The sequence below is a fragment of the Oncorhynchus mykiss genome, chromosome 27 (genome assembly GCF_057628025.1).
Source record: "Oncorhynchus mykiss isolate SJ-2025 chromosome 27, ASM5762802v1, whole genome shotgun sequence".
NCBI lineage: Eukaryota > Metazoa > Chordata > Actinopteri > Salmoniformes > Salmonidae > Oncorhynchus > Oncorhynchus mykiss.
The window spans coordinates 44,930,795-44,955,226 of record NC_143048.1 but is presented as its reverse complement, the minus strand read 5'-3'; the positions used below and the strand labels follow the sequence as shown (position 1 = coordinate 44,955,226).

The following is a 24,432-nucleotide window of genomic DNA, read 5'->3' as shown; positions in this document are numbered from 1 at the left end:
AATCAGAAAGACCCCTTCCCCATTACCACATTTTGTTACAGTACAGCCTTATTCTAAAACAGATTAAATACTTGTTGTTTTTACTGATCAAATCTACACAGAATACTCCATAATGACAAAGGAAACAGTTTATTTTTTATAAAAAAAAAAAAACTGAAAATGTCACATTTACATCCGTTTGGAACCACCTAATCTTTCTAGAGCTTTTGCCCGCCAGGCAAAACTGAAAAATTGGGGGAGAAGGGCCTTGGTTAGGGAGGTGACCAAGAACCCGACGGTCACTCTTAACAGAGCTCCCAGAGTTCCTCTGTGGAGATGGGTGAACCTTCCAGAAGGACAACCATCTCTGCAGCACTCCACCAATCAGGCCTTTATTGTAGAGTGGCCAGATGGAAGCTACTCCTCAGTAAAAAGGCACATGACAGCCCGCTTGGATTTTGACAAAAGGCATCTAAAGGTCTCTGATACAATGAGAAACAAGATTATCTAGTCTGATGGAACCAAGATTGAACTCTTTGGCCTGAATGCCAAAGCGTCACATCTGGAGGAAACCTGGCACCATCCCTACGGTGAAGCATGGTGGAGGCAGCAACATGCTGTGGGGATGTTTTTCAGCGGCAGGGACAGGGAGACTAGTCAGAATCAAGGAAAGATAAATGGAGCAAAGTGCAGAGATCCTTGATGAAAAACTGCTCCAGGGCACTCAAGACCTCAGACTGGGGTGAAGGTTCACCTTCCAACAGGACAGCGACCCTAAGCACACAGCCAAGACCATGCAGGAGTGGCTTCGGGACAAGTCTCTGAATGTCCTCGAGTGGCCCAGCCAAAGCCCGGACTTGAACTTCTCTGGAGAGACTTGAAAATAGCCGTGCATCAACACTCCCCATCCAACCTGACAGAGCCTTGAGAGGATCTGCAGAGAAGAATGGGAGAAACTCCCCAAATACAGTTGTGCCAAGCTTGTAGCGTCATACCCAAGACGACTTGAGGCTGTATTCACTGCCAAAAGGGTGCTTCAACAAAGTACTGAGTAAAGGGTCTGAATAGTTACACACGTCATTTCAGTTATTTTTAATACACTTGCAAAAATGTCTAAAAAAACCTGTATTTGCTTTGTCATTATGTGGTATTGTGTGTGTGTGTGTGTGTGTGTGTGTGTGTGTGTGTGTGTATATATATACACACACACACACAATACCACATAATGACAAAGCAAATACAGTTTTTTTTTTAGACATTTTTGCAAGTGTATTAAAAATAACTGAAATGTATGTATGTATGTATGTATATGTATATATATATATATATATATATATATATATATATATATATAAATATAGATTTAAATCACTACATTGGGGAAATAAGTAGTGTGTACACTGGTGTAAAATTCCAAATGCTCTTTGATGTGCTAAACTGTGTACATGACGAACACACTTTTTGAACACTATGTGAAGCCCCCATCGCCACAACAATTGAAGTGTAATTTAATTTCGAGGGGGGGGAGCATGTAGAACAAGGCTGTAACATTACAAAATGTGGAAAAAAGTCTAGGTCTGAATACTTTCCCGAATGCTCTGTATTAAAGGAATGTGCAACAGGTGGTACCTTCCAATCATCTCAAAGAGAAACCTATTTATTTATTTTTTAGGTTTTGGGGGTTTAAGTGAGAGTCAAATGTTAAGCTGGTTCAATGATCTTCACGATAGCATAGATCATTCTGCCTCCGTCACGCTGGTAAGTCAATTCACACGGAGTGGACATCATGCCCATCTGCCCCGTCTCAGAATGGTGTAATGGTCACAGTCATGAGGTGAGGGCACTCAAGTCCTTTCAGTCTCAGAATGACATTCCGTTCAAACGAATGTCAATCAGAATTAGAATGTCAAAAATATTTGTCTTGAAAAGAACAAAAAAAAGACATAAGGACTTTGAACAGCAGTTGATATTGATATGGTGAAAAACCAATCATTGACGGAGCCAAACGCCAGGTGGTACTAGCAAAAAAAATGGTAGGGGGAGAAAAAAAAAATCCATATTCCAAACTCATAAAAGGTTTTTATTTTTACGCTAAACTGTTTTCATCTGTATCAATGGAGGGAACTAAAGCCCTACTAGAAGGGAAAGATAAATGGAGGAAACTAAATTTGGAACCATTAAGAAAAGTCCCTAACTGGAAAAATCTGTTAACATCGCAGTGCAATAGTCATCACAAGACATGATTTTCCTTCCGTGTAACAGCCCAACTAGACGTTAGGCTATAAAAGGCCTGGGGGGGGGAGTGGGGTTGTCATTTAAATAAAACCAGGAGAGGAAGAGGTGAAAGTTTGGGCTACTTTGGTGAATATGTGAGGCATGTAAGACAGTGCAACAGTGCAGATGACCACTACATACAGTGACAGCTCTTTGGTCTTGGCCAGAGTGGAGTTTGGAGTGTGACTGTTTGAGGTTGTGGACAGGTGTCTTTTATACTGAGAACAAGTTCAAACAGGTGCCATTAATACAGGTAACGAGTGGAGGACAGAGGAGCCTCTTAAAGAAGAAGTTACAGGTCTGTGAGAGCCAGAAATCTTGCTTGTTTGTAGGTGACCAAATACTTATTTTCCACCATAATTTGCAAATAAATTCATTTAAAATCCTACAATGTGATTTTCTGGATTTTTCTTCTCATTTTGTCTGTCATAGTTGAAGTGTACCTATGATGAAAATTACAGGCCTCTCATCTTTTTAAGTGGGAGAACTTGCACAATTGGTGGCTGACTAAATACTTTTTTCTGTATGTTCACGGTTCTTTCAGCCTGACCCCTCCCTCTCTCTTCCTCACGCTGGCTCGTCTGCTCTTTCTCTTTGCTAACGATGCCAGTGTGTGTTCAGGCTTTGGTCTGTTGCGTTTTGAATTTCATCTTGGCCTATTCATTAATGATAGACCCTGCTTTACTGAAGTTGCAAGCCAAGAAACAGAGAGACAGCATTCCTTTGCGACATACAGCTTTTGATTGCCAATAGATAGGCCTAGTGCACGGTTCTGACTGTCTGGTGGCTGACCAGCTTAAACTAATAGATAGGCCTAGTGCACGGTTCTGACTGTCTGGTGGCTGACCTGCCTATACTAATAGATAGACCTAGTGCACGGTTCTGACTGTCTGCCTGGTGGCTGACCTGCCTATACTAATAGATAGGCCTAGTGCACGGTTCTGACTGTCTGGTGGCTGACCTGCCTATACTAATAGATAGACCTAGTGCACGGTTCTGACTGTCTGCCTGGTGGCTGACCTGCCTATACTAATAGATAGGCCTAGTGCACGGTTCTGACTGTCTGGTGGCTGACCTGCCTATACTAATAGATAGACCTAGTGCACGGTTCTGACTGTCTGCCTGGTGGCTGACCTGCCTATACTAATAGATAGACCTAGTGCACGGTTCTGACTGTCTGCCTGGTGGCTGACCTGCCTATACTAATAGATAGACCTAGTGCACGGTTCTGACTGTCTGCCTGGTGGCTGACCAGCTTATACTGATAGATAGACCTAGTGCACGGTTCTGACTGTCTGGTGGCTGACCAACACACTGATAGATAGACCTAGTGCACAGTTCTGACTGTCTGCCTGGTGGCCGAACTGCCTATACTGTGCCAGTCCCCTCTCGCTCAGTCCTTCGCTAGCTCGCTATGAAAGATGTGAGTTTGTGTTCTGCGAAGTACAGCAACTAGTCTCTCCGCTCCAGAAATACTATTCTTAGCAGAATCAAATCTTGACACTCAGAATTTGGATTCGGCGCCGGAAGTCGACATGCAAGGAGTCGAGAAATCAATTAATTTTGGCGACGACGCTCCACCACTACGTCATCGTCGTTAACAGTTGGGAAAAACGTCAGAGGAAAGCAAGCGACAGCAGGGAAGTCCTGTATGGCAATACTATGAGAGGTTAAATGAGAAGGAAATGGAGGTAGAGTAATGCTAGAACACGTGCAATACTATGAGAAGTTAAATGAGAAGGAAATCCAAACTTTTGCAAGGTGGAACTGAGGTACAGTAATGGCAGTACAGGCGCAATAGTTAGCCATCTGAAAAGGGGGGGGGGGGGGGGCGTACTGTGAGACTCAAACCATTGCTGGCAGCAGTGCAGCTGCATTGAGAATTCACATGAAATGTTGTGAATTTATGTTGTTAAACCGTACCAACACAAAAAAAAGCCATTTAAACACGATGAAAAAAAGTTCCATTTGTCACATCCCTAGATCCTACCTAATATCAGGAAGACACCTTATTTTTTGTTGATTAGACAAGTGAAAAGACAAGTGTTCACGAGTAAAGTTGTCTTTCCTTTTATTTGGGAGTATTGTGTCATGTAGGCAGAAACTGGATCATTGCATTCAGACTGGTTGACTTACTACTGGAGGAAAGCTATTACAACAGCCTTTCAATATGGACCCTTAGTTTTCATATAGGTGATGTACTGAGGTGAGTGAATACCTGTGAAATACTAGTCACCCAGGCCATGATGCTAGTAAATCTGTTTTTATTAATCCACTTTCTCACATTATTGCATTTGTGTTGAGGAAAAGTGTATGCATTTCTATACCAACACTTATAAAAACCTGCAATTTTAATAGAAACATACAGAAAACTGACAACTAAGGAACAAAATCACAGGATAAACTCTGTTTCCCAAGAAAAGAGATGGTGAGATACTATGGTGAGGCAGAACACCCAGACTAGTGTGTTTCATTGGGTCCCTTCTGTCTGTGGTGTGTTTCATTGGGTGCCTGCTGTCTGTGGTGTGTTTCATTGGGTCCCCTGTAGCGGGTGTTACCTGTACATGGGCGGTGGCAGCTCCCTCGGTCTCCATGGCATCCACTCCTCCTCCGTTGTTCAGTCCTCCTGGTTTAGTCAGCTCCTTCACGTCATCTCCCCACTCTGACAAACAGACCAATCAATCAGGAATAATTATACACTTAAAACAGAATAGCTACACGAGCAATGTAGAGATAGATATAACCTAACTCTGTGTCCAATACTTCTGACTTCGACAGGAATTTCTTCAGACCACTTGACCCAACTAGGAAAAGTTTCAGACCAGGTTTTTACTAGTCAAGTGGCCAGGCTACAATAATTCCACATCTAGACAGAGGGTGAATCTCAACAGGGTTCCTTGATTCCCTCAAACCCGGTTTACTCACATCCTTCTTCAAAGTGCATTGGAGGAGGAGGTCTGAGGAGAGGAACCAGAAATCTTCTTCTCCAATGCATTTTGAGAAGGAGGCGAGGAGAGAGGAGGCGAGGAGAGAGGGGGTGAGGAATCAAGGAAGACAACTGAAAAAAAAAAAATCACCCAAAGCAGACAGTGTAGAGGTTGCGTGAGACAGATGTTTACCTGGACAGAGTGTGTCTGCGTCCAGCATGCCTCCCTCCCTGGACCCCTCCAGCTCCTCTATCTTCACCTTGCTCCAGGGGATGTAGGTGACGCCTCGCTCTACGTCCCAGAACTTCTTATGGGTCGCCTTTATACCCTTGTTCAAGGCCCACGCAATCTACACAAAAATACAATATGCTCAAGTTATTAAGTTAAAGAACAAAGAGTTTTAAATAACTGTGTGCTGCTGCCTGGTATACCGAAAACGCAGTACCTTTTCCAATACTACAACATGACAAACTGTTACTTTCAGGACTTTGTCAAATGTGTCTCGCGGATTGAGGGGATCCAGTCTGTCTCGTAATTTGTCTGAATCTTCTCAAGGTAAGCTAGCCAGGCTACTTGTCTTCTCTAGGGGGCAGTAGTAAGTTAGTCAGGCTACTTGTCTTCTCTAGGGGGCGGTAGTGAGCTAGCCAGGCTACTTGTCTTCTCTAGGGGGGCAGTAGTAAGCTAGCCAGGCTACTTGTCTTCTCTAGGGGGCGGTAGTGAGCTAGCCAGGCTACTTGTCTTCTCAAGGGGGGCAGTAGTAAGCTAGCCAGGCTACTTGTCTTCTCTAGGGGGAGGTAGTGAGCTAGTCAGGCTACTTGTCTTCTCTAGGGGGCAGTAGTAAGCTAGCCAGGCTACTTGTCTTCTCTAGGGGGCGGTAGTAGGCTAGCCAGGCTACTTGTCTTCTCTAGGGGGCGGTAGTAAGCTAGCCAGGCTACTTGTCTTCTCTAGGGGGAAGTAGTAAGCTAGCCAGGCTACGTGTCTTCTCTAGGGGGCAGTAGTAAGCTAGCCAGGCTACGTGTCTTCTCTAGGGGGCAGTAGTAAGCTAGCCAGGCTACTTGTCTTCTCTAGGGGGCAGTAGTAAGCTAGCCAGGCTACTTGTCTTCTCTAGGGGGCAGTAGTAAGCTAGCCAGGCTACGTGTCTTCTCTAGGGGGCAGTAGTAAGCTAGCCAGGCTACTTGTCTTCTCTAGGGGGCAGTAGTAAGCTAGTCAGGCTACTTGTCTTCTCTAGGGGGCAGTAGTAAGCTAGCCAGGCTACTTGTCTTCTCTAGGGGGGTAGTAGTAAGCTAGCCAGGCTACTTGTGCATGTAGATGACACAGCGCGAGCCACATTTGAGAAGGAAAACGTCAACTCCACGCCCGCAGCTTTTGACAGCTGGCTCCAGAAGCAAAGTATGGGAATACTTTACTTACAGAGTAGATGAGGGTCAGCCTACCGAAACTACTAAGCAAAAGGTGTAAAAGTAGCGCATGGGAGGTTTTACTTCACCCCCAATAAATTGAATAATTTGAGTGAAAATAACATGAACATATATTCAGCATGATATTCATGTGAGCATTATAATATGATTACAAGCCAATAGTAAATGTGAAATGTGCTCAATTTAATATATGACAATATATTAAGACTACTTCGCGTTTGACTGGGCTTGCTAACGGTCGCCAGCCAGCCGTCTGGGCGGAGCATTGCATCATGGGAGGTGACGTGTACTCTGGGAATCGCAGTATGTTGTGTAAAATCCATTGTATTTCTATGGTGTGTAGACTATTGCAATTTGGAAGCTTCCGAAACAAGCTTTAAAGTGTTTGTGTCATTTTGGAAGTAAAGTATTAATTTAATACATTAAATAATTTAGCTGTAATGTATAATGAATCATGTTTCTAATGAATGTCATCTGACCTAATATTTTGTCCAAAGTTTAGCAAATGAACACAGATACAGATAGACTACATGGCCAAAAGTATGTGGACACCCCTTCAAATTAGTGGATTCTACTTTTTCATATATAAAAATCGAGCACAAAGCCATGCAATCTCCACTGACATTGGCCCATACTGAAGGGCCCAGTGAGTTTCAACGTGGCACTGTCATAGGATGCCACCTTTCCAACAAGTCAGTTAGTCAAATTTCTGCCTTGCTAGAGCTACCCCCGGTTGACTGTAAGTGCTGTTATTGCGAAGTGGAAACATCTAGGAGCAACAACGGCTAAGCTGCAAAGTGGCAGGCCACACAAGCTCATAGAACAGGACCACAGAGTGCAGAAGCATGGAAAAATCATCTGTCACCGGTTGCAACACTCACTAGAGTTCCAAACTGCATCGGCAAGCAACGTCGGCACAACAACTGTTAGTCGGGAGCTTCATGAAACGGGTTTCCATGGCCGAGCAGCTGCAAACAAGCCTAACATCACCATGCACAATGCCAAGCATCGGCTGGAGTGGGGTAAAGCTTGCCACCATTGGACTGGAAACGCGTTCTCCATCTGGCAGTCAGACAGACAAATCTGGGTTTGGCGGATGCCAAGAGAACGCTACCTGCCCCAATGCATAGTGCCAACCGTAAAGTTTGGTGGAGGAGGAATAATGGTCTGGGGCTGTTTTTCCATGGTTCGGGCCCCCTTAGTTCCAGTGAAGGGAAATCTTAGAGATACAGCATAGAACAACATTCTAGATGATTCTGTGCTTCCATCTTTGTAGCAACAGTTTTTGCCCTTTCCTGCTTCAGCATGACAATGCCCCCGTGCACAAAGCGAGGTCATACGGACAGAAGCGCTTCGTCGAGATCGGGGTGAAAGAACTTGACTGGCCTGCGCAGAGCCCTGACCTCAACCAAATCAAACAACTTTGGGTGAATTGGAACGCCCGACCCCACTAATGCTCGTGGCTGAATGGAAGCAAGTCCCCGGTGCAATCATCCAGCATCTAGTGGAAAGCCTTCCCAGAAGAGTGGAGGATGTTATAGCAGCAAGGGGGAGGGACTCCATATTAATGCCCATGACATTGTAATGAGATGCTCAATGAGCAGATGTCCACATACTTTTGACCACGTATCGCGCTCTGATCATTCTGTAATTTAATAGGGCGTTTAATTTTTGAAAGAATTCGTTGTTTTAGTCTATTACTTACTATCAATTATCAACATATTGTTCCATGTAAAGCCCAGTGGTTATTCAGTGACTTTAGATCATGTTTTATTTTTTGTTGTTGACACTAAACAAACAGGGCTCTATAGAGACCAATCTACATAAACACAATATATATTTAGGTCAGACACTAAACAAACAGGGCTCTATAGAGACCAATCTACATAAACACAGTATATATTTAGGTTAGACACTAAACAAACAGGGCTCTATAGAGACCAATCTACATAAACACAGTATATATTTAGGTCAGACACTAAACAAACAGGGCTCTATAGAGACCAATCTACATAAACACAATATATATTTAGGTTAGACACTAAACAAACAGGGCTCTATAGAGACCAATCTACATAAACACAGTATATATTTAGGTTAGACACTAAACAAACAGGGCTCTATAGAGACCAATCTACATAAACACAATATATATTTAGGTTAGACACTAAACAAACAGGGCTCTATAGAGACCAATCTACATAAACACAGTATATATTTAGGTTAGACACTAAACAAACAGGGCTCTATAGAGACCAATCTACATAAACACAATATATATTTAGGTTAGACACTAAACAAACAGGGCTCTATAGAGACCAATCTACATAAACACAATATATATTTAGGTTAGACACTAAACAAACAGGGCTCTATAGAGACCAATCTACATAAACACAATATATATTTAGGTTAGACACTAAACAAACAGGGCTCTATAGAGACCAATCTACATAAACACAGTATATATTTAGGTCAGACACTAAACAAACAGGGCTCTATAGAGACCAATCTACATAAACACAATATATATTTAGGTTAGACACTAAACAAACAGGGCTCTATAGAGACCAATCTACATAAAAACACAATATATTTAAGTTATACATTAAACAAAATATATATTTTTTTCAGTTGATGGCGCCAGCACGATTTGGTCTTACCAATTCTTTTCACGCCAATAATGACCTGACCTGTGTCCCCTAATATACCAGCACTCCATACAGAAACACACTAATAATGAATAGATATTCACTGCTCAAAAAAATAAAGGGAACACTAAAATAACACATCCTAGATCTGAATGAATGAAATATTCTTATTAAATACTTTTTTCTTTACATAGTTGAATGTGCTGACAACAAAATCACACAAAAATTATCAATGGAAATCAAATGTATCAACCCATGGAGGTCTGGATTTGGAGTCACACTCAAAATTAAAGTGGCTGATCCAACTTTGATGTAATGTCCTTAAAACAAGTCAAAATGAGGCTCAGTAGTGTGTGTGTGGCCTCCACGTGCCTGTGATTGACTTGGAGTTACATTGTGTTATTTAAGTGTTCCCTTTATTTTTTTGAGCAGTGTATTTTTAAAATTAGCACGCCCTTGATATTCAACACTGGGTCTGTGTTAACTGGCCAGAATGAAAAGAACACTGTCCTGGGAAAACAGGCTGATCAAGATTCTTTTAATGAACGACATTCCATACACAAATAATTACATTTTTAACTTGACAATATCAGATTTGCATTGATTGTTTGGAGGGAAACTTATCTCAAAAAGGGGTGTTCATTGTTAGTGATTTTGATCTGTCAGTCTACAGTTGTAGGGCCATATAAAATCAGATATCTTCTGGTAAATTCACACACACACACACACACCCCCAAAAAATAAAGGGAACACTTAAACAACACAATGTAACTCCAAGTCAATCACACTTTTGTGAAATCAAACTGTCCACTTAGGAAGCAACACTGATTGACAACAGGTGGACAACCCAGCTGCAGGACCGCTACCTCCACCTTTGTGCAAGGAGGAGCAGGAGGAGCACTGCCAGAGCCCTGCAAAATGACCTCCAGCAGGCCACAAATGTGCATGTGTCTGCTCAAACGGTCAGAAACAGACTACATGAGGGTGGTATGAGGGCCCGACGTCCACAGGTGGGGGTTGTGCTTACAGCCCAACACCGTGCAGGACGTTTGGCATTTGCCAGAGAACACCAAGATTGGCAAATTCGCCACTGGCGCCCTGTGCTCTTCACAGATGAAAGCAGGTTCACACTGAGCACATGTGACAGACGTGACGGAGCCTGGAGACGCCGTGGAGAACGTTCTGCTGCCTGCAACATCTTCCAGCATGACCGGTTTGGCGGTGGGTCAGTCATGGTGTGGGGTGAGACCTTGTGAGACCATATGCTGGTGCGGTTGGCCCTGGGTTGCTCCTAATGCAAGACAATGCTAGACCTCATGTGGCTGGAGTGTGTCAGCAGTTCCTGCAAGAGGAAGGCATTGATGCTATGGACTCGCCCGCCCGTTCCCCAGACCTGAATCCAATTGAGCACATCTGGGAAATCATGTCTCGCTACATCCACCAACGCCACGTTGCAATACAGACTATCCAGGAGTTGGCGGATGCTTTAGTCCAGGTCTGGGAGGAGATCCCTCAGGAGACCATCTACCACCTCATCAGGAGCATGCCCAGGCGTTGTAGGGAGGTCATACAGGCACGTGGAGGCCACACACACACTACTGAGCCTCATTTTGACTTGTTTTAAGGACATGACATCAAAGTTGGATCAGCCTGTAGTGTGGTTTTCCACTTTGATTTTGAGTGTGACTCCAAATCCAGACCTCCATGAGTTGATACATTTGATTTCCATTGATAATTTGTGTGATTTTGTTGTCAGCACATTCAACTATGTAAAGAAAAAAGTATTTAATAAAAATATTTCATTCATTCAGATCTAGGATGTGTTATTTTAGTGTTCCCTTTATTTTTTTGAGCAGTGTGTATATACACACACACACAGTTGAAGTGAGAAGTTTACATACACCTTGGCCAAATACATTTAAACTCGGTTTTTCACAATTCCTGACATCTAATGTCCTGTCTTAGGTCAGTTAGGATCACCACTTTATTTTAAGAATGTGAAATGTCAGAATAATAGTAGTGATTTATTTCAGCTTTTATTTCTTTCATTACATTCCCAGTGGGTCAGAAGTTTACATACATTCAATTATTTTTTGGTAGCATTGCCTTTAAATTGAGTTAGGGACAGTGCACATTAATCAACGTTTCAGTAAAAGTGCCAGTTTTAGCCAACTGGCTAATTTTCAAAATCAGTCCCTGGGCAGATTATTAAAAACAATTACAATACAGACAATCAATGAGCACCCGCAGTGCAACATAGGACAAAAAGCAACAAGACAAATCCATAAAAGCAACAGTGTTTCCACACCTCACAAGGTAAAGACAACGGACAACATGGAAACGTTTTAACTTGGGTCAAACATTCCAGGAAGCCTTCCACAAGCTTCCCACAATAAGTTGGGTGAATTTTGGCCCATTCCTCCTGACAGAGCTGGTGTAACTGAGTCAGGTTTGTAGACCTCCTTGCTCGCACACGCTTTTTCAGTTCTGCCCACAAATTTTCTGCAGGATTGAGGTCAGGGCTTTGTGATGGCCACTCCAATACCATGACTCTGCCGCCCCCCTCTAGCCACCAGGCCAGCCTGCCGCCCCCCTCTAGCCACCAGGCCAGCCTGCCGCCCCCCTCTAGCCACCAGGCCAGCCTGCCGCCCCCCTCTAGCCACCAGGCCAGCCTGCCGCCCCCCTCTAGCCACCAGGCCAGCCTGCCGCCCCAAAATATTAGAATGTAATCCTATATTAGTACTTATGCTGACTGTTTTTCTTAGAATGCAACAGAATATTGTTTAGAACTCATGTGTCTGTGTGAAGAGAGAGAAGCCTCAGATTTTAACGTTGACAGTAGATTTACGATGGCTTGGTGACAAGACAACATTCCATGATTAGTGTCTGTGTGCCTGTCTGTCAGTACCAGGGAGACACAATCTCCATTTTATTTAAAGAAAGGACCAAGTGTCTATGTTGCATTAGTATTCCTACACAAGCAAGCAGTAAATAAACTAGAGACAGATATTTGGCGCCATGTAAATCTTGATGTCTGTTTCATGAGAAGCAAAATGTACCTTGGTATAAATTCTCTCGTCTGTGATTTGTCATCAACATCCAGGAGGATGGACTTGGCTATAAACGGGGTGTAGCTTAATTCCTGCTGTTTGGGTTCTCAACAAATAACCTATGGGTGGTGTCGTTGACAAGCTCCCTGTCCGCAGTAATTAAATAATCAAGTTTGACTGTTTTCAGGAAGTCTAAAAGTCTCTAATTTTTACCTCATTATAAAAAGAGTTGGTTTAACATAAAAAAAACTCAACAAGTACCTTGATAGCCTTCTGGTTGACCTTGAAGGATCCTCTGCCGAGTTTGTGTAGCGCTCTGTAGGCATCCTGCCTGTGGACCATCACTATGTAGGCACAGCCACGAGGAGGTATCATCTGGAGGGGAGTGGGAAGGAGAAGGTTGGCGTTCGCTCCTAAAATCGTTCCCTTTCACAAACAGTCTAGTGTATTTTTCAGGGTCAATCTCCCCCCCCTGTGTCCTATATAGAGCACTCTCTTAGTAGACTATTTCTTATGTGGCTCCGGTGAAAAGTAGTGCACTGTAAACGGAAATAGGTTGCCACGGAGTAAGATCAGTGTCCGCTTCATACTCACATTGATGGAGTCTATCTGCCCAAACTCCTCTAGTAAACACATGACGTCCTGCTGAGAAGTCTTCTTGTCCAGCTGGCCCACCCACAGAGTCGTGGTGCAAACTAGACAACAACAACGAGGGAAACATTCAATACTTGTCGAATATAGCAGGGAAAAGGGAGCCATTTTGGGACGCAGTCCTTGTGTATCTGACAATACGTACCACTGAGTGTCTGGCTCTTGATGCTGGGCAGACCTTTCTGTCTACGGTCTTTGTCCTTCTCTCTCTCCTTCCTCTCCTGCGAGCGGGAGCGAGGGGAGTTCCAGCGACTCTCCCTGGAGCGGGACCCGGAGCGCTGGGAAGAGTGTCGGGGTTTCCGGGAGGGAGAACCGGGGGACCTCTTTCTCCTGGGAGAACTGGAGAAATCAAACCTTATTTAAAATGTTTTTAAAATCACAACGTACTAAAATCAGGGCTCTCCAACCCTGTTCCTGAAGATCTACCGTCCTTGTAGGTTTTCACTTTAACCCTAATCAAGCACACCTGATTCTATTAATTAAATGGTTGATAAGATTAATCAGGTTAGTTACAACTGGAGTTGGAGTTAAAACCTACAGGAGGGTATCTCTCCAGGAACAGGGTTGAATTAAAACCTACAGGAGGGTATCTCTCCAGGAACAGGGTTGGAGTTAAAACCTACAGGAGGGTGTCTCTAGTAACAGGGTTGGAGTTAAAACCTACAGGAGGGTGTCTAGTAAGAGGGTTGGAGTTAAAACCTACAGGAGGGTGTCTCTAGTAACAGGGCTGAATTAAAACCATACAGGGTTGAATTAAAACCATACAGGAGGGTATCTCTCCAGGAACAGGAGAACTAAAGCACTTAAGTAAAACAATCAAATTAAATATATAAAAATCAAACAAGATAAGATGACTAAAAGCCAAACTAACACAGCAATACGAGGGACTAAAAGCCAAGCTAACACAGCAATACAGGGAGGGACTAAAAGCCAAGCTAACACAGCGGACTAAAAGCCAAGCTAACACAGCAATACGAGGGACTAAAAGCCAAGCTAACACAGCAATACAGGGGACTAAAAGCCAAGCTAACACAGCAATACAGGGGACTAAAAGCCAAGCTAACACAGCAATACGAGGGACTAAAAGCCAAGCTAACACAGCAATACAGGGGACTAAAAGCCAAGCTAACACAGCAATACGAGGGACTAAAAGCCAAGCTAACACAGCAATACAGGGGACTAAAAGCCAAGCTAACACAGCAATACAGGGGACTAAAAGCCAAGCTAACACAGCAATACAGGGGACTAAAAGCCAAGCTAACACAGCAATACAGGGGACTAAAAGCCAAGCTAACACAGCAATACAGGGACTAAAAGCCAAGCTAACACAGCAATACAGGGGACTAAAAGCCAAGCTAACACAGCAATACAGGGGACTAAAAGCCAAGCTAACACAGCAATACGAGGGACTAAAAGCCAAGCTAACACAGCAATACGAGGGACTAAAAGCCAAGCTAACACAGCAATACAGGGGACTAAAAGCCAAGCTAACACAGCAATACGAGGGACTAAAAGCCAAGCTAACACAGCAATACGAGGGACTAAAAGCCAAGCTAACACAGCAATACGAGGGACTAAAAGCCAAGCTAACACAGCGGACTAAAAGCCAAGCTAACACAGCAATAAGGCAGACTAAAATCCAAGCTAAAAGGTGGGAACAGACAGGATTCCATTAGAGGTCTCCTAAAAATAACTAATATCAACAATAGGCCCAGCTTCTTACCGAGAGCCAGACCTGGAGCGTGACCTCCTGCCGTGACCCCGCTGCCTCCCCTCCCTCCTCCCAGACGGATCTTCTCTTTCTCTGGAGCTTCCCTGGTCCTGGTTCTGCTGGTCAGTGTGCTGGCTCTGGCTGTAGCCCTTGTTCAGACCAGGGTATCCTCCAACAGGTGTCTGCTGTCTCCCAGGCTGGCCCTGAAACTGTTGCTCCGTGTTGGGCTGCATCGGACCAGGAAAATGGCCGTCGTACTGGTTCCCTGGAACAAGGGGATTCATCTCCTCTCGCTTCACTTCTTCTGGTTCGTCGTCATAATCAAAACGGTCCAGGAGTTTCTGAAGATCAACATCCATAACAATGAGCACAGCATAATTTAGCTCCACACGCATAATAATAATAAGAGCTGCATAATTTAGCTACACAACAATAAGAGCCGCATAATTTAGCTCCACATCCATAGCAATGAGAGCAGAATTTAGCAACACAGCCTTAACAGAGTGCAACGATTTACTTCGACATCTATAATAATCACAGTAGACTTAATATCTGTGACTGACCATCCCTCTCAAGGAGGCTTTAAGAAAACCATGGCACAACGCCTCTCCCCCACACAATCTATCTGTTGTGTGTATGTACTGACATGTATGTGGAACTGAGATTCACATACACCACATGTTAATGTTTTAAATATATGCAAATTGTAACCATGGTGTTGGGAACCTCTGAGGGCCACTCCTCCTGATTACACTAGTGACCATATCCCCCACGCATTCCCACACAGGTGGAGGTGTTGATAACATTCACGACAAATTTCAATTTACAAAAAAAGATTATCGGCCTCTTTTGAGCTTCTAGTCATGAAATATATGCAGCCTACTTAATCGCGTTTTATAGCTACTGTTTACAGGCCTCCTGGGCCATTTACAGGCCTCCTGGGTCATTTACAGGCCTCCTGGGTCATTTACAGGCCTCCTGGGCACAGAGTTCCCGGAATGCCTGTCTGATCTTGTAGTCACGGCAGATAATATAATTTTTGGTGACATCAATGTTCACATGGAAAAGCCCACAGACCCACTCCCAAAGTCTTTCAGAGCCATCATCGACTCAGTGGGTTTTGTCCAACATGTCTCCGGACCTACTCACAGCCACACTCTGTATCTAGTTTTGTCCCGTGGAATAAATATTGTGGATCGTAATGTTTTTCTTCATAATCATAGACTAATAGGACCAACATTTTATTACGTTTGCAATCGCAACATATAACCCCCAACCAAGGATCATCAAAATGATGACCCTACTCCAACTACTGAAACGGTTACTTCCTGTACTTGGTCCTACTTTGTTGAACATAAAAAACATCTTCCTATCCTCCAGATGTGTACCAAACTCACTAAAGAAGTGGCAGTAATAAAGCCCCTCTTGAAAAAGCCAAACCTTGACCCAGAAAATAAAAAAATATATATTTTTTTTTTATTAAAAAAATTAAAAATAATAATAATAATTTAAAAAATATAAATAAATTTGGCATATATTGAATATCGCATTCCTCTCAGTTTTGGGGGGGAAAAGGTGTTGTACAGCAACTCACTGTCTCCCTGAAGACAAATAATGCATATGAAAAGCTCCAGTCTGGTTTTAGACCCCATCATAGCACTGAGACTGCACTAGTTGAGGTGGCAAATAACCTTTTCATGGCGTCAGACCAAGCCTCTGCGTCTGTCCTCCTAGACCTTAGTACTGATTTTGACACCATCGATCACCACATTACTTTGGAGAGATTGGAAACCCTAATTGGTCTACAGGGACATGTTCTTGCCTGGATTATATCTAATCTGTCGGAAAGGTATCGGTTCGTCTCTGTGGATGATTTGTCCTCTGACAAATAAATTGTTTAAGTTTTGGTGTTCCTCAAGGTTCCGTTTACAGACCACTATTGTTTTCACTATATATATTCTACCTCTTGATGATGTCATTCGGGAAACACTCAACTTTCACTGCTATGAGGACGACACACAGCTGTACATTTCAATGAAACACAGCGAAGCCCCAAAATGGTCCCCCTGGAAGCCTGTGTTTCAGACGTATGGAAGTGAAGTGACAAATGTTTTACTTAAAAAAAATAGAAAAATGTAATTGAAAAAAATCAGACCAAACAGTTTGTTCTAGGTTAACTAAAAAACAAAGAGATCTGCTGTATGATATGACAATTAATCTTGATGGTTGTACAGTCGTCTCAAATAAAACTGAAGGACCTCCGCATTAATCTGGACCCCCGATCGCTCTCTTTTGACAAACACAGCCAGGACAAAATTTTTTCCATCTTCATAACAATTGCAAAAATCTGAAACTTTTTGTCCAAAAAAATTATGCAGAAAAACGAATCCATGCTTTTGTCACTTCTAGATTAGACTACTGCAATGTTCTACTCTCCGGCTAAAGCAGTTAGTGCTAAACACGGCTGCTAGAATGTTGACTACAACCTAAAAAATTTGATCATATTACTCCAGTGCTAGCCACTCTACACTGGCTTCCTGTTAAGGCAAGGGCTGATTTCAAGGTTCTACTGCTAACCTACAAAGCATTACATGGGCTTGCTCCTACCTATCTTTCCGATTTGGTCCTGCCGTACATACCTACACGTACGCTACGGTCACAAGACGCAGGCCTTCTTACTGTCCCTGGAATTTCTAAGCAAACAGCTAGAAGCAAGGCATTCTCCTATAGCTCTATATTTTTATGGAATGGTCTGCCTATCCATGTGAGAGACGCAGACTCCATCTCAACCTTAAGTCTTTACTGAAGACGCTTCTCTTCAGTAGGTCCAATGATTGAAGGGGTGCGAAAGTTGAACGGCAAGGCACTGGAGCGAAGAACCGCTGTTGCTGTCTCTGTCCGGCCGGCTCCACTCTCTCCACTGGGACTCTCTGCCTTTGATCCTATTACAGGGGCTGAGTCACCGGCTTACTGGTGCTCTGCCATGCCGTCCCTGCGTCACCTGAATGGGTGGAATCGCTGACAGGATCTCCTGTCTGGTCCTGCACGGGCTTGTAATGGTGGAGAGCTTTGTGGGGTATACTCAGCCGTGTCTCGGGTAGTAAGTTGATATCTGTCTGTTGATATCCCTCTAGTGGCGTGGGGGCTGTGCTTCAGCAAAGTGGGTGGGGTTATATCCTGCCTGGTTGGCCCTGTCCGGGGGTATCGTCGAAAGGGGCCATAGTGTCCCCCGACCCCATTATCTATGCTGCCGGGGGGCTAGGGTCAGTCTGTTATATCTGGTATCCTGTGCAATTTAAATATATATATATTCCCTGTACCCAGTCCCACCTGGCTGTACCCAGTCCCACCTGGCTGTACCCAGTCCCACCTGGCTGTACCCAGTCCCACCTGGCTGTACCCAGTCCCACCTGGCTGTACCCAGTCCCACCTGGCTGTACCCAGTCCCACCTGGCTGTACCCAGTCCCACCTGGCTGTACCCAGTCCCACCTGGCTGTACCCAGTCCCACCTGGCTGTACCCAGTCCCACCTGGCTGTACCCAGTCCCACCTGGCTGTACCCAGTCCCACCTGGCTGTACCCAGTCCCACCTTTGACCTACCGTATGACCAATCACACTAATGTATTCAATGAGCGATGGATGCCTGAGACACCGAGGTATCGCTCCCCCTTATAATTTGGGATCAAATATGCTCTGAAAGCAAACATGTTGACATGAGTACCCTGATATCGGGGAATTTGTGCCATTCTGAAAAAATTGTTAGCCCACCTGGCTGTGCTGCTGCTCCTGTTTCAACTGTTCTGCTTGCTGATATGGAACCCTGACATGTTCACCGGACTTTCTAGCTTGTCCCCGACCTGCTGTTTTCAACTCTCTCTCTAGCACACCTGCTGTCTCGACCACTGCGTGCTCGGCTATGAAAAGCCAACAGACATTTACTTGTGAGGTACTGATATGTGGCACCCTCAACAACCACTGTGATTATTATTTGACCCTGCTGGTCATCTATGAACGTTTGAACATCCTGAAGAACGATTGGGCCTTAAATGGCCACGTACTGTTATAATCTCCACCCGGGACAGACAGAGGGCTGGCCACCTTTCTCAGCCTGGTTCCTCTCTAGGTTTCTTCCTAGCTTCCTGCCTTTATAGGGAGTTTTTCCTAGCCACCATGTTTCTACATCTTCCTTGTTTGCGGTTTGGGGTTTTAGGCTGGGTTTCTGTATAGCACTTTGTGGCATCAGTTAAATGTAAAAAAGGGCTTAAAATAAATGTAATATGTGACTTACAAAAAAAAGTATATTTCGTTATGTGTTGGACCCCAGTAAGACTAGCTGTCGCTAATTGCGATCCTAATAAATCAAAAGCTGTCCTGTTAAGATTAGGCCTCTGAAAATTGTCTTGTTGGTCAAAAAATATGCCTAAAGTACAAAAAAAGAAATCATTACCTTAGCTAGTGAGTTCTTCTGCTCCGTAGGATGTGTCTGGTGTGTGTTCAACGGTGGGTGGTGTGTATTATGCTGGCCTTGGACCACGTGTGGGTGGTTCTGGTCAGCCATGGTGTTTGGAACCACGGGGGGAGTCTGTTGCCCTGGCTGGAACCTCTGGAGGATCTTCTGAAGCTGGACAGACAGGAAGGAATACAGCGGAATTACACTTAATCCACCCAATCAGTTACTACCTAGGTGACAAGCAAGATACTATGCAATTAACATTTATTGGGCTGGTAGAGAACTCCCCCCCCCCCCCCCCCCCCAGAAGAATTAACTAGTTTACAGGAAACAGCCAACTGGATTGGTCAAGAAAGAGCAATGGTGAATTTCTGTCACAGTCATGTTGTTCTGGGGTATATGAGCTAGTAGTGTGTAATACTGTAACTATAACAAAATACTTAGAATATATTCCAGTTATACTCAATCACTGGACCATGGCAATTTAACAGGTAAACTCATGGGTACACTCATAGAAGTAGGACACAGCATCTAGGATCTCTATGGGTGCACTCATCATCGCTGACCTGATATTGTGATGCATACTTTCATTCTATATAGCTCTCACCTCATGTCCCTGTCCAGACTGGAAAAGCTGTGCCACGGCAGCCAGGGCCTCAGGGTTCTGGAGCTGTGGGGGGAGCTGGGGCAGGGCTGCTGCTATGGAGGCCCTGGAGACTTGGGGCAGGGCTGCTGCTATGGAGGCACTGGAGACCGGGGTCTGGACTGATGCTATAGAGGCACTGGGCACCTGGGGCTGGGCCTGGAGGTCCTCCTGGGGGGAGGGAGTAGGGACTAAGGAGCCAGAAGCCATGTCCAAAAGGGGCTGGACGACGTCCATCTCAAATACAGCGTTCTTTTGCCACAGGTTGAGAACACGGATGATCTTACTCTGCAGGGAGAGAGGGAAAGGGAGACAAAGGGGAGGAATAAGAACCCGTAATGAGAAAGGTTTACAGTTATGCTCTGCTTTAGCTGGCCATTAAGAATATCAGAAAGAGTAAAGTTTCAACTCTTAATTGCTGTACCAGCTCAATACAGCCACACCTCACCCAATACAGCCACACCTCACCCAATACAACCACACCTCACCCAATACAGCCACACCTCACCCAATACAGCCACACCTCACCCAATACAGCCACACCCGACCCAACTACTGATTAAGTCAATACAATCATCCACAATTTAACCGCTGATTAATTGAATAATCATCCACTACTTAACTTCTGATTAAATTGAATACAATCATCCACTACTTAACTTCTGATTAAATTGAATACAATCATCCACTACTTAACTGCTGATTAAATTGAATACAATCATCCACTACTTAACTGCTGATTAAATTGAATACAATCATCCACGATTTAACCACTGATTAGTGTGTTATCGCTAGAACAAAAACTGCATCCCCGACATGGTGGAACACCAGAAAAAAACGGCTACAGTAATAACCCACCTTGTCATCGTGTGGACAGAGGTAGAGGTTCTGGAATGTCGGGGTGAAGTTCTTTTGGAACCTGGGTCCATAGACGTCCTTATCCACTCCAAACTGATGTCGGGACTGTCGGACAATGGAATCCACCACGTATAAACCAGGAACCTTCAGTTCTGGCTTACACTGGAGTAACAAGTAACAGATGTTATTATCACTAGTCTTTCCACATTATCACAGGTCTACAAAATTACAATAAGGGTAAAGAAGGTTTGTTTTTGTTATATGCTTTTAAAAGCTACTGGCATTGTCTGAAAGCAAAGTGACCCCACTATTGATTATAGTTCCTTGGTTGTGTTTCCATGACATACCTTCTTGATGAACTTCTCCACAATCTGGACGACATGCTTGTATAGCTGAGAAAAGGGGACAAGAAGTGGAAACAGAATCATTATGTTTCATGGTGTGAATCTAAAACACGGTTACATTTTGGCATCAATTTTTTTTAAACATATTTCCATATTTCCAATGAGAAACACTCACACACATATGTTGGCCAAACTTACCTTGATAGCCTTTATTGCTGATTTAGTGACTGACATCATCTTTGCTCGTGATATTGGAGGCTTCATGTCAATCATGGAGAATAACTGGACAAGGAGGGAAACGAAGAATACCTTTAGCTAGCACCTAAACGAGGTCATCTAATCCAGACTCCACATCAATCCCAAAAGCACATTTGTTTTTATAAGCATGAAGACCAGAATTGGGGGATTGATGGTAGACAGGTCATGTTCACATAGGGAAACAAACACTGATGCCTCGACACTGAACACATGGTGCAAATACAGAGTAACATACAACGTGAAGGAGACGCTGCCATATTTCGGATTAGGCAACAACAAAAAATGAAAACAGGCTAGTCACCTGCAAGAGGAAGACTAGAATAACGCTTGCTAACGTTACGCAATAACACTTGTTATATTCACGTAACGTTATATTTTTCAGGAAGACATAACTAACTTAGTACATAGAAACAACTGGACAACTAACATTACCAAACTTTTAGTGACAACCATGTGGTTCTGCATTTCCTACAACAAACCCAACTAAGGTTAGTTAGCTAAATTAGCCACCATTGGCGATATTGCCAATAACAAGCAGACCTTATCAGCCCAACAAAACAGAAAACTGTCCGTGCAATAGCGTTCACACTATCAGCGGTTAATGGCATGGGTTATACATTAATAGCAGACCAGTTGAGCAAGAAAACTCTTGCGGTTGATGCTCCATCGTCTAAGGTCAACAAGGGCAAAGTTCGCCATCATCTTGCATGATAGCTTTTAGAGCGTTATCGTTAGCTGCGTAGTCATTTTTGAGTTGTAGATTGGAAGGTCGAAAAGTGGGTAGCTTAGCTAGCTAACGTCTGATTTGCTACTACATTTAATAAACACATTGTGTTTCTGATCATTCTAGTAACATGACACAAAGTTGGCTAAATTAGGACATATTTAGCCAATACATCGACAATTCAACTAGCTAACGTTAGCTAGATTAGCTAGCAGAATAGCCGCGTAGCTAGCGAACAGAAAGCTTCATGTTTTACCTCCAAGTTGAAAGCGTTGACGGAATCCATAATTATATGTTGATATGCCGACAAAATATATACCGTTTTAAATTAACAATACGTGTTCATTTAGCTGACTATGTTTATGTAGTCGCAAACATTGGCCTGCGTTGCTAACCCATCTATCCGCTGGTTGATAATAGGTGTGGCCAAAACGTTTCCGACGGAAACAAGTCTCGGGAACACAGAACAAAATTCCCGCGAGAAAAACCTAGAAGAGGCCAGGACTGGATTGCTGCAACGACACGCCACAGGGGTGAGCAGTGGGGTCAGGTTGCCATTCAAGTGTTTCACACAAGTTGAGAATGGCGATATGATGATAAATCGATAATTTATAGTAAACTCAATGATGCTAATCATAAAGATCGAAATGGATTTCAAGGGTAGCTGACAACACATGAAAGCTGTTAAAAAGAAAATAAGAAAATTAAGTGATACTTCACAAACCCAAGATAAACCACCCCATAGAAATCAGATCACATGCGCCGAATACAACAGGTCGTTAACCAACAATGCAGTTTTAAGAAAAATAAGTGTTAAGTAAAAAAATAGATAAGTAAAAAATAAAAGTCACAAATAATTAAACAGCAGCAGTAAAATAACAATAGCAAGGCTATATACAGGGGCTACTGATACAGAGTCAATGTGCTGGGGCACCGGTTAGTCGAGGTAATTGAGGTAACATGTACATGTAGGTAGAGTTAAAGTGACTATGCAGAGATAATAAACAGAGAGTAGCAGCAGCGTAAAAATGTTCATCCTGTGGTACTAACTCCAAAAACATTCTGGGATACTGTAAAGTCCATGGAGAATAACGGCACCTCCTCCCAACTGCCCACTGCACTGAGGCTAGGAAACACTGTCACCACCGATAAATCCACGATAATCGAGAATTTCAATAAGCATTTTTCTACGGCTGGCCATGCTTTCCACCTGGCTAGCCCTACCCCGGTCAATAGGTCTGTACCCAACCACAGGAACTTACCCAAGCCTCCCCCATTTCTCCTTCACCCAAATCCAAATTCAGCTGATGTTCTGAAAAATCTGCAAAATCTGGACCCCTACAAATCAGCTGGGTTAGATAATCTCTTAACCCTCTCTTTCTAAAATGATCCTAAACGATATCATAATCGCCATCGATAAATGACAATACTGTGCAGCCGTCTTCATTGACCTGGCCAAGGCTTTCGACTCTGTCAATCACCGTATTCTTATCGGCAGACTCAACAGCCTTGGTTTCTCAAATGACTGCCTCACCTGGTTCTCCAACTCCTTCTCAGACAGAGTTCAGTGTGTCAAATCCTGTTTGCCTGTTGTCCGTATCTCTGGCAGTCTCTATAGGGGTGCCAACGGGTTCAATTCTCGGGCCGACTCTTTTCTCTGTATAGATCAATTATGCCGCTCTTGCTGCTGGTGATTCTCTGATCCACCTCTACGCAGACGACACCATTTTGTATACTTGTGGCCCTTCTTTGGACACTGTGTTAACTAACCTCCAGACGAGCTTCAATGCCATACAACACTCCTTCCGTGGCCTCCAACTGCTCTTAAATGCAAGTAAAACTAAATGCATGCTCTTCAACCGATCGCTGCCCGCACCCACCCACCCATCTAGCATCACTACTCTGGACGGTTTTAACTTCTGTTAATATGTGGACAACTACATATACCTGGGTGTCTGGTTAGACTGTAAACTCTCCTTCCAGACTCACATTAAGCATCTCCCATCCAAAATTAAATCTAGAATTGGCTTCCTATTTCGCAACAAAGCATCCTTCACTCATGCTGCCAAAACATACCCCCGTAAAACTGACCATCCTACCGATCCTTGACTTTGGCGATGTCATTTACAAAATAGCCTACAACACTCTACTCAACAAATTGGATGCAGTCTATCACAGTGCCATCCGTTTTGTCACCAAAGCCCCACATACTACCCACCACTGCGACCTGTATGCTTTCGTTGGCTGGCCCTCGCTTCATATTCGTTGCCAAACCCACTGGCTCCAAGTCATCTATAAGTCTTTGCTAGGTAAAGCCCTGCCTTATCTCTTCGGGTATTGAAACCAGAACATCCGTCGTCACCCCTGAGATGACTCCTTTGACGGGCGTCTCTACTCCGAAGTTCAAAACACAAAAAAACGTCTGTTGTCCCGGATTCTTTTGAATCTCACTGCAATCACCCTCTGTTCTTCAGAAATACAATGAATCAAAAA

The 24,432-nt window shown here is 43.7% G+C and overlaps 1 protein-coding gene across 1 annotated transcript in view; it reads right to left on the bottom strand.

The window, feature by feature from the left end:
- LOC110508083 (SR-related and CTD-associated factor 4) overlaps positions 1-22,394 on the bottom strand; it is a 43,663-nt gene extending 21,269 nt beyond the window's left edge. Inside the window, exons 1-12 of the mRNA XM_036964962.2 lie at positions 22,196-22,394; positions 21,156-21,239; positions 20,961-21,005; positions 20,614-20,775; positions 19,720-20,043; positions 19,110-19,283; positions 14,674-15,002; positions 13,096-13,289; positions 12,894-12,994; positions 12,561-12,674; positions 5,373-5,529; positions 4,812-4,915 (exon numbers count right to left, since the gene is read on the bottom strand). Of these exons, the coding sequence (XP_036820857.2) occupies positions 4,812-4,915; positions 5,373-5,529; positions 12,561-12,674; positions 12,894-12,994; positions 13,096-13,289; positions 14,674-15,002; positions 19,110-19,283; positions 19,720-20,043; positions 20,614-20,775; positions 20,961-21,005; positions 21,156-21,239; positions 22,196-22,225 (1,818 nt within the window). The 5' untranslated portion in view covers positions 22,226-22,394. The remainder of the gene's footprint in view (positions 1-4,811; positions 4,916-5,372; positions 5,530-12,560; positions 12,675-12,893; positions 12,995-13,095; positions 13,290-14,673; positions 15,003-19,109; positions 19,284-19,719; positions 20,044-20,613; positions 20,776-20,960; positions 21,006-21,155; positions 21,240-22,195) is intronic.
- Positions 22,395-24,432: the final 2,038 nt, after the last annotated feature.